Source organism: Gavialis gangeticus, unplaced genomic scaffold, assembly GCF_001723915.1.
Source record: "Gavialis gangeticus isolate Ggan-Ray unplaced genomic scaffold, GavGan_comp1, whole genome shotgun sequence".
NCBI classification, from domain to species: Eukaryota; Metazoa; Chordata; order Crocodylia; family Gavialidae; genus Gavialis; species Gavialis gangeticus.
Genome location: NW_017729022.1, coordinates 60,120,647 through 60,131,288, shown reverse-complemented (window position 1 = coordinate 60,131,288; position 10,642 = coordinate 60,120,647). Strand labels below are relative to the sequence as shown.

The window sequence follows — 10,642 nt, the reverse complement described above, 5'->3', positions numbered from 1 at the left end:
TGCTGGTCCCCTCTGACTAGTTTGTAACAGGCCACTAGATCCCCCCTCAGCCTTCTCTTGTGGAGGCTGAACAGGTTCAGGTCCCGTAGCCTCTCCTCATAGGGCCTGCCCTGCTGCCCCCTGATCATGCGAGTGGCCCTCCTCTGCGCCCTCTCCATGTTGTCCACATCCCTCTTGAAGTGCAGTGCCCAGAACTGGACGCAGTACTCCAACTTAGTGTTTAGTTCACTTAATCTTTATCTTCAAATTTTACCAGAAGATATAAGAAGCTTAGGGAAAAAGATGCATCTTTCCACCCCCTAACCTCCCACCCACTAGTTATGGAGGGGAGCGTCAATTGTGCAGTAGGGTACTTAGAAGGGAAGCCCATCTCCTGCAGGTGTCATAGATTTCATAGACATTAGGGCTGGAAGGGACCTTGGAAGATGACTGAGTCCAGCCCCCTGCCCAAAGGGCAGGAAGTCAGCTGGGGTCATAGGATCCCAGCAAGATAAGCATCCAATTTGCTCTTGAAGGTGTTCAATGTAGGTGCTTGAACCACCTCCGATGGCAGGCTGTTCCAGACCTTGGGGGCTCAGACAGTAAAGAAATTCTTCCTTATGTCCAGCCTGAAATGGTCTTGCAGGAGTTTATGACCGTTCGACCTTGTCATCCCCTGGGGCGCTCTGGTGAACAAACATTCCCCCAGGTACTGGTGGTCACCCCTGATAAGCTTATAGGTGGCCATCAAGATCGCCCCTGAGCCTGCGATTTTCCAGGCTAAAGAGCCCCATGGTGTCAGGAGCTCAGGAGCAGGACTGTACCCAGTTAGAGATGCCTGGTGAGTCTTAGGAAGTTATTGGGGAAACCCACACTCTGTACCAGCATTGGGAGACTTGTCAGGGCCTCCTAATCCCAGGCCCTCTCCCCAGCGAGGTTTTCTGCTTGTGTCTCTTGAATCTGAAGAGGGGATGTGGAAGTGGGGTTTTAGTTGAGCCCTAGTGGCTATAAGGAGCAGAGGGTGTAAGGAAAGCAACTGAGTTCTGCAGAAGGTGGTAGAAGAGGTTCACTGTAAACTGCTAGCTGTAGGGGGTGGGATATAGAGTACTTGTACTGTAGGCCCAATGTCTCTAATCCTGGCCCCATTAAATTCAGTAGCTGAATTGTGATTTATTTCACTCAGACTAAGACCTGCCTTGCTCAGCAAGGTCACCAGGCCTTACAATGATCCATACAGTATTGTTTTGCTCCAACTGAGCCATTTTGTGAAAGTCTTTGTGAGGTCAGGGACAAAAATCAAAGGTCAAGAATCTTTGAACCTGGAGTGACCAGCCCCTGATGGTGGTTTCACATGCTCGGTGCTTGTGGCTTGACTCACTTGTGCTTGTTTCTGTTGGTTGAGCCATGCTCTGATCCCCCCTGTGCAAGGGGCTGTCCTGTGTGACTGGCTGTCTCTCGCCCTGGCAGAGTGCTCCATGGACCTGCAGTGCATTCCTGCTCCCGTTGCCACTTCCATCCCTGTGAGTGAGGGGTTGGCCCTTTCGCCCTCCGACTTGGATGCAAAGGGCCTACCCACCTCGCTCCCTGCTGCCAGCCTGCTCCCTTCTCCAGACTGTGTCTCCCTGCCAGTGCCTGAGAGTGTGGAGGACTTCACAGATGGGGAGATCATTGGGGAAGAACTGGACTCTCTCCTGGATTCCATTGCTGATGGGTCACACTATCCTCTAGTAAGAACTCAGATCACATGAATCCCTCCATTCTTATTTTGAATCAGTCCTTTATAGCTTTCTCTTCCCCTTTACCATACTGCCACCCATTCTTTCAGAGGAGTGCACTTGATGCCTTTCTTTGCCCACAACTGGCTCTTATGCCTCTAAGGAGCCTATCAGAAGTCTTGGCTCACCATACTGCATGTTATGAGATTGGTAGCTCTGGATGGAGCTGCTGATCCCCAAACACACAGTGATAGCATCTTACCTCCTTTTCAATGCCTGGATGCTGAAGCGGACATAAGGTGGGTTCTCCCCTTGCCCTAAAGGGCTATATTCTCTGGAGTGGCATCTTGCTGCTGTAGCATTCACAGTCCATCAGCTTATCTCCCTAATGCAGGGGCGGGCAATTATTTTGGGTGGAGGGCCGCTTACTGAGTTTTGGCAAGCCATTGAGGGCCGCATGACAGGCAGCCTGGGGCAGATAAAAAAATTTAGAAAATTAATGTTTAGGGGCCCTGTGGGCTGAATAAAAAGGCCTGGCAGGCCGCATCTGGCCCGTGGGCTGCATTTTGCCCACCCCTGCCCTAATGTATACCCTGTCCTCTCTTCTCCTAATATGCTGTTTATTTCCTTTCTTCTCTTGACTTGCATAGTCTCTGGTCCAAGGAACCATCCCCACCAACCTGCCTACTGAGATGCCACAGCTGATCCCTGTGTTTCCGGGTGGAACGCCACTGCTGCCCCCTGTGGTGACAGCAAATATACCAGTCTCCACACCACTGCCACCTGCCTCCTTTGGCCTGGTGATGGATCCTACGAAGCAGCTCTCCTCCTCCTCTGTCCTGGATGCCTTTGAGCCAGCACCACCAGGGGGAAGTGGTGGCTCCACTCTGGATTCTCTGGATTCACTAGATCTACTCCCATACCCCGAGTCACAACTCGATGCACTGGATACCTTTGGGACTAGCAGGGGTTCATTGGACGCCTTGGATTCCTTTGCCATCGGTAGGTACAGAGCACAAGGGTATAGAGCTGGCAGGTTTTTTGTGCCATGAAAGGTGTGAAAGGGCTTCTGGAATACTGCTCTTGATGCCTCTCTGATGAGGATAAGTCTATGTCCAGAGAAGAACATTGGAAATAAGTAAACTCTAGAGAAATGTTATGGATAGAGGAAGGACTCAAGGAACTTAATACACAGAGCATGGATAACTGGTAAAGAATTTCGGTGGGATGATTTGGTGACTGATCATGTCAGTGGGGTACATTTACCTATGTGGAAAAGTGGTTGTCCAAGGTTATCCAAGGGGTGGTATAACCAGAACTAGGTCTTAAGGAAACTTAGTTAGATCTTCAAGGGAAGGTATTAATCTTCAAAGTGGAGTGGTAGAAGTCCTTTCATTCAGAGTCCTTTACAACAGAGTCATGGCACATCTACTGAGTGGGAAGATCTTCATCGACAGTGGCATAGACGGTTTAATAAGTCTTTGCCATCTCTGATTTCCATTGGCAATACATATCATATCTCAAAGAGGACTTCAAGGGTTCTAACATTTTATGGAGTTGGATTATGGACTGAGACTAGGTAAGGAGCTCCAGAGGAGCTGAGCAATCACTGTGTGTCACTGGATGGTGAAGCATCACATTCAGGATGTGATGAAGCAGTGATTAGTGGATCAGAGATTGGCTGGGCAGAATTTTGGGGCATCTGGTCTCTTCTGTGCTGAATTTCTTTTGTCTCTGGCTGTTTTGGTGGCTAGACCTGAACCCATATTATTGTTGCCTTGTTGTGAGAAGCACCAGATGAGCAGCCTGGAGTTGAGTTCTGTTGCCTTAGGGACTTTCAGAAAAGGGAAGGTTTATGGAGGTTTTCAAGACTGAGCAGGAAGCTTGAAATCCCTGGAAGGCTGAAAAAAGTAAACCTGTGCAACAAGCATTAATGTGTTTTTCTTTCTCTCTTCAGAAGAAACTGGCACTCAGGAACTGCGACACCCTGCTGGCAACCAGACACCATCTCCTGTGGTGAGTGAGCTGCTGCCCCAGGATGTTGTACCAAAGTGCCCAGGAGCCAAGGTAGTGGTGGTAGGGCAGGACTACTTCTGAATTTGGGGTCCTGTCTTAATCTATCCAAAACCCTGGTTCCCTCAGTTTCAAGGCATGGAGCCCCTTGCCATTCTGCAAAACCTCTTTCCAACTCTCCCAGTGTGTGGCAGGGCTGGGCAGAGGACTCTCTCCACTGGTGAATTCTCCTCCCCTTCTTTGTTCCCTACCTAATATAAATGGAATAAGTGGAATGACACAAAGCTGGAAGGGACCTCCTGTGTCAGGTAGTCCAGTTCTCAGTTATGCATCCCTCATATAATCCTGTTAATAAATGTATCAATCTCCTAATTAAAATTAGTCACTGGTTTGCCCCCACTGGTCCTATTGGAGGTCTGTTGTGGAGCCTCTACCAAGCTATCACATGTCTCTGTCACATTGGGTCACCAAGTTGGGGATGAGCACTTATGTCCTATTGGTGAGGTAATGTGCCTTTCCATAGACTGGGTTACTGAGTAGAGCCTCTATCCTCTTCATTTTCACCTGTTTTTTTTTTATCGCTTCTGATGCTTGGGTTAGTTTCCCCTCAGCTTGTGGCAAGGTGAAGCCTTTGGTTGAGGTGCCTTCAAAAGCAGAACTCATTGTGAAGGAAAGCAAGGGAAGAAGAGAAACACTTTTACCATTGCACAGGAAGGAAGACATCCTTTTTTGAGCGCAGTACATTTCCTGTTGGGTGTACCTTGAACATCAAGAATATAAAGTTAATTCTGCTACTTCTCTGCCAGTGAGACTTAGAGGATAGAGATGTGCTTTTTTGTCTTTCAGGTCAACCTCGGTGGGGTAAGTCACCCTGCCGTACCCAAGGTGTCTGGGCTCCTGCTATCTCAGGCAGAGTCAGCAATGCCCAATACAGCCCTGCTCGTGAAGAACCCACTTGCATCCACTCACCTCTTCAAACAAGCCTGCCACATCTGCTACCCCAAAACAGGTGAGGTGCCCTTTGTGACACCCCGAGCAGTTAACATGGTTGGGGATCACCCTCTGGCTGATCTGGTTGTGCTTTCGCATAGGCCCCAAAGCTGGAGATTACACATACCGGGAAGGTCTGGAGCACAAGTGCAAGCGAGATATACTGCTGGGGAGACTGCGAAACTCTGAAGACAAGACGTGGAAGAGGATCCGACCTCGTCCCACCAAAACCAACTTTGTAGGATCCTATTACCTGTGCAAAGGTGATCTGCAGGGGATGGGTCTGCTGCAGGCAGGGACAGGGTGATGAAGCATGTGCTGGCAGAGGTGGGGACAGGCTTTTAGTGGGCCTTGCTCTCCCTAGAGCCTTCATCAAGCAGTCACTAGGTTTTAGGGGTTGGCTGGTGGGATGCAAACAAGAAAAGAAACTGAGGAATCCATGACACTGTAGGAAATGGGAGTCTTGAGAAGTAGAGCAGCAGGTAGCGTTCACATTGTAAGTATAGGACTGCTTGGAAGAATGATGCTGTTGTCTGATAAGGAGGTGATCGATAGTAAGCCAACAGCAGGATGCTTCCTAGGATACATTGTTGGTCAAATGCAATGTTGCAAACTGAGGTGAATGAACAATGCATGCCCCCAGAGGCTGGGGGGCACAGCGACCACCTGCAGGTGGCAGTGTTGGTGGTGGCAGTGAGTATGGAGCTGCAGCGGTGGTGGCAGTAGGAGCGGGCTGAGCGGGGAGCTCCCGCAGGCAGCCACAGCGATGTCAGCAGTGGGGGTGGGGGGAGGAATGGTGAGTGCTGACTAGTGGTCAGTGACCATCCGCAGATGCTGCTGATGGTGTCTGTGGGGAGGGGTGGCGAGCAGCGACCACCTGCAGGTGCCGCCAGCAGTGTCGGTGGTGCTTTTTGCAGGGGCTGTACCGCCAGTCTCAGGGTGCAAATGCACCCATGTGCACCCCTATGCATCGCCAGTGATGGGGTGGAGAAACTGATGCTCCTCCTGCCTGTTCAGTTACCCCAGTGCCACACTGGTGCTTTGGTTTTATACTGCCTCAGGGAAGAACCCACCCTGTTGTAACTAACACCACTTCCTATGGCACCAGGACCTTCCCTAAAAGTCCCTCATCCCTGTACTGAGCAGGCCAGACATCACTTAGTATTTGGGATATGACAAGATTGCTCTGAGGTGGTATATCTACAAGATAACTGATAAGGTGGAAAGGGCCCAAAAGCTATGACTTGAGGTTTGTCTACATGGGGTTGCTCATAAAAGTTAATTCAGATTAATTTCTAAAGTGGATTAGCTAAACTATATTAAAGCATTTTGTGGACACTTATTTATGGCACGTCCAAAGGGACAATTACCTCACTGTAAGGAAAGGGGAGGATGTACCACTTTCGAGCACACATCAGCTGCTCCGCTATAACTGTTCCATTTGTCCACTCCTGTTCTCCAGACAGTGAAGTTAAACCACAGTGATCTGTCCCTGAATAAAACAGGTAGTAAATTATGAGAGTTTAGCTTCCCCTTACCACAGGCTAGAGCAGACAGACAAACCAGTGGATTCAGTTGAGCTGGAGTAAGTTCCGCCCCCCTGCAACCTTTTTAAATGTTATTGTTGTTTAGTTTGTCCTCACAATCAAGAATTTGGGGTAGTTTAATTCACGTTAGAGATGTCACTTTTCAGGTGTCATTTTGGATGTGAATTAAACCAAGCCGAAATTTAAGATGACTTACATTTCAGATGAAAGTGTTCACGCAGAATTATTGTGGTTTAGTTTATTCTAAATTCATACCTTGTAGTTAATTTGGATCGACTTTCCAAGATGTGTCCCTCTATACAAGTCCTTGGGGGTGTGTCTTAACTCTTCAATCTCCTGCTGATAATCTATTGTGAGGAGCAGATAGCAAAGGGCAGTGGGAGGTGATGAGAGAGGGCACAGTTTCTGACCTAGCTGCCCACCCTGTGTGGCGTGTGCTCTTTATTGCTTTGTAGATATGCTTAACAAGCAGGACTGTAAGTACGGGGATAACTGCACCTTCGCGTACCACCAGGAGGAGATCGACGTGTGGACAGAGGAAAGGAAGGGTACCCTCAATCGCGACCTCCTCTTTGACCCGCTAGGTGGCCTCAAGCGGGGCAGCCTAACCATTGCCAAGCTCCTGAAGGAACACCAGGGCATCTTCACCTTCCTATGCGAGGTATCAGGAGAAGGGGCAGGAACAAGGGAGGGAGCAGTTATTTTCTCTGTGATTTATGCTACGTCCATTCTCATCTATGGCTGGGTTGTTGGTTCATCCTACCATGGGACCTGCCCTCAGAAGCAGCAGTGCCTCCAAGGATGGTGGGAAAACAAAATCACTCAAGAGGCACCTGAACAATTATATGATCTTGTATGTACGAGGGGGTTAATCCCTGCCCCTACTCCCTGCTGGTGATCAGCCCACTCTCTGAACCACAGAATGAATTACACTTGTTCTTTATATCTACAAATGTAATTAATAATCCAACTTTGCCCCAACTGTAATAAATGGATGTCACTCTCGTGAAGTCAGTGGAGACATTGACTAAATTAGCTGAGGATTGACCCTATCGTGACCTGCAGCAGGTTTGCTGTATGTGTAAAAGAACATGCCTTTTTGGTATGCTCATCCTGTTTGTAAATTTCCTCATTGTTTTCCCCTTGTTTGTATTCTTTTGGGAAGAAGGGACTGACTAAAACTCTCCCAACTGCAATGGAAAACGTAGTTAAAATGTCAGAAAGAGGCAAAGATGCCCCAGAAGGCCAAGGTTCAGACCCCTTGAGTTAAGTCTATATGAAAAGCTGCCAGTCTGTGTGAAAACTGTGGCAGTGTTCCTTCCTTTTTTACCAGTCCCTAAGATTTCTCATGATGCTGATTCTTCCCTCCCCAGATCTGCTTTGATAGCAAACCCCGCATCATCAGCAAAGGGACCAAGGACTCTCCAGCTGTCTGCTCCAATCTTGCTGCCAAACACACCTTCCATGACAACAAGTGAGTGAGCTGGCTCAGCCCTGTCAGAAACCACCATTTGACTGCCCTGGGTACATCTACACATTCATTAACGTGCAGTAGTTACTGTGTATTTTTAATTTAGTGCTTGCTTAATGAAGTACTAATTAAATGCACAGTAACTAGAGTTACTATGCAGTAGCACTGGCATACAGGTTTTCAGTGACACTTACTACACAATAGCTTAATACTACTGCACGGTAGCATATTAGCAGGGCCATTCCTTGGGGGGGGCAAATCAGGGGCAACTGCCCCAGGCCCTGCACTTTGGGAAGCCCCGCAATGCTGGGTGGAGCAGCCATGGTGACTCAGTGTCACCGCTGCCGCCAGCTTTGCATCCAACTGCTTGCTACCCGCTGCTGATGCTGCCAATGGCGGCAGCAACTTTTTCAGGTCTGGGGCACGTGGGATCAGAGCGGGGGTGGGGCTCCACACCCTGCTGGGGTCGATCTGTGTATTAGCATGGGTTTTGCTTGGCATGCTACTGCACGTTCGTTATTAGGCTAGTGTGCATTAAGCATCCCCTGCCAGTTACCTCGGGCTCTTGTTTGTTTCTTTCTCATACTCCAGGTTCCCGTGACATGAAAGCCCATGGTGTGATACGTTGCCTTGAGGGTTAGTCCCCTACTGTCAAGGGATCTGAGGCCTGATCAAAGCCCAGTGGAATTCACTGAAGTCTTTCAGTTGACTTTAGTGGGCTTCAGATCTGGCCTTAGCTGCTGGTATTTGCAGCATGTGAGGTCTGATGAACCCACAGTGAGGCATCATCAGAGGGCTGAGGGAGATGCAAGGCATTTTTCCCTGTACTGTCCTGTAGTTGCAGGAGGGTTTGGATTCCCCAGCACGTCTGACTAGTCAGTGAACTGTTGGATAGCATCTCTGTCAGGATCAGCTTTCTGTGTTTGTCATCACCACCCCACAACCCTCCCCAACTCAGTTCCCTGTCCTCGCCCCTCTCGCCCCATGTCGGAGTGAATGGAAGATGGAGGGATGAAGGTTCGGTCCATTGATGTCTGGTGTTTCCGTGGCCTGGCCTTTTCCCTCTGCAGGTGTTTGGTTCACATTGTGCGTTCCACTTCCCTGAAATACTCTAAGATCCGCCAGTTCCAGGAGCACTTCCAGTTTGATGTGTGTCGGCATGAGGTGCGTTATGGCTGCTTACGTGAGGATAGTTGCCACTTTGCTCACAGCTTCATTGAGCTCAAGGTCTGGCTGCTGCAGCAGTATTCAGGTAAGTATAATGCTGAACACAGCTTGTTGGTTTAGGGGGAAATAGGGAGGGAGTGCACGTCCAGGCCTTCTTTAGCACACTTGCTCTGCCTCTGGGGTTGGCTGGGAGGACTGGTGGGATACAAGAAGGTATTTATCCTCCCTCTCCATGAGGAGGCAGAAGAAAGACCAGGAGGTGATCTGACTGGCACATTGGCCCTTTCAACATGATTGCTAGGATTGTCTGTGCAGAGATGAACCTGGGAATTGCAGTTTCCATGAGTCTTTCCCTCATGACTGTACCTATTGGTTGAAATGTTCATTAGGAAGAGAATTCTAAAACATTTAAGTGACTTATGTCACAATGAGAACTTGTGTCTTACAAAAAATATGTAGAACCTTTGACAAAGTTACTTCTGAGAGGCTGTAAAACAGGGGTGGGTAATTATTTTGGGCAGCAGGCCACTTACTGAGTTTTGGCAAGCCACTGAGGGCTGCATGACAGGCAGCCAGGGGCAGATAAATATTAATTTTCTAAATTTTTTAGGGGCCCCGTGGGCTAGATAGAATGGCCTAGTGGGCCGCATCCAGCCCTCAAAATGCCAACTCTTCGTTTTCACTTGTTTTTTTGACTACAGAAAAATAGTATAGCAGTTCTTCTGTTGCAGAGAACTGAGAGAGACCACAGCAGGTCAGAATGTTTGTAATACTATGGATTCCTATTTAAAATGTCTTAATTTATCTTGTAAATCATGTTTGTAGACCTAACAGTGCTAACATTGCCTGGCTCCCCACAACATCTTTGAAAGGATCTCAAGGCATCACAGGGTGCTGCAAGCCCCTGCTGAGAATTACTGGCTTACATAATGGGAGTCCCATATCTGCTGTGCTGTTTTTTGTCTTCTCTCTGTGGGAGTCTGACCATTCTTCTGATTGCCATGGCCAACCAAGTGGAGATTTTTTCACAGGCCTGTCAATGATGAGGCCTGTCAATGTAAATTCATTAATGTGAAACCCAGCGCTATGTCTGGATTAGTTCAGGGAAGAGACGCTTTGAAAGGCTCCTAAAACTGTGGCAGTTCCACTTGGTTGTTGTACAGTGTGGGGAAGCAGATAAATGTTTGCTTCCCTCCTAAATACTTGTATTTAGACTTGTACAGAAGTACTCACAACCTCTGTAATATTCAAGCGCTTCTCAGGTCTTTAAAATCAAAATAACCAATACAGAGTCTTTCCCTCTCCCACACATATGCACACTTCCCAAATGGTCAGAGAGAGCACTGGATGCATTTCTGGGATTTTTGTCTGCCTGCTGCTTCCTTTGTTTGAATAACTGATGGAGTGATGAGAAAAGGAAATGAGTTTATTACTGTAATTGTGAAGGTGGTAAGCTTTGTGCTCATCTCTGTCTCTTGAAAGTGTGAGTGCTGTTATCTAGCTGTGTTCCCATTGACCACTGGTGATCTATAAGGCAATAGCAGTGGTCTGTAGATTGCACTGACTGAGTCTGTTTCTCCTGAAGGAAAGGTATACTTGGGTGGTGAAGAATAAAGAACATCTATCAAATCATAAAACTAAGGTTTTATTTGCCAGTCCCCACTCATTCAATCGCATACAAATATTTATGTAAGTACAGCAGTGCCTGCACAGAGAAGCAAGTCACCCAGCCTTCCCTGGGAAGTCTAGCAGCATGTTGG

General features: G+C 48.2%; 1 protein-coding gene across 3 annotated transcripts in view; it reads left to right on the top strand.

The window, feature by feature from the left end:
- The window catches only part of ZC3H7B (zinc finger CCCH-type containing 7B), a 90,141-nt gene that overhangs the window by 31,187 nt on the left and 48,312 nt on the right, over positions 1-10,642 (top strand). For all 3 annotated transcript variants that reach the window (XM_019515116.1, XM_019515114.1, XM_019515115.1), the window contains exons 9-16: positions 1,447-1,706; positions 2,345-2,696; positions 3,652-3,710; positions 4,554-4,716; positions 4,799-4,960; positions 6,700-6,905; positions 7,618-7,718; positions 8,786-8,967. In XM_019515116.1, the coding sequence (XP_019370661.1) occupies positions 1,447-1,706; positions 2,345-2,696; positions 3,652-3,710; positions 4,554-4,716; positions 4,799-4,960; positions 6,700-6,905; positions 7,618-7,718; positions 8,786-8,967 (1,485 nt within the window). The remainder of the gene's footprint in view (positions 1-1,446; positions 1,707-2,344; positions 2,697-3,651; positions 3,711-4,553; positions 4,717-4,798; positions 4,961-6,699; positions 6,906-7,617; positions 7,719-8,785; positions 8,968-10,642) is intronic.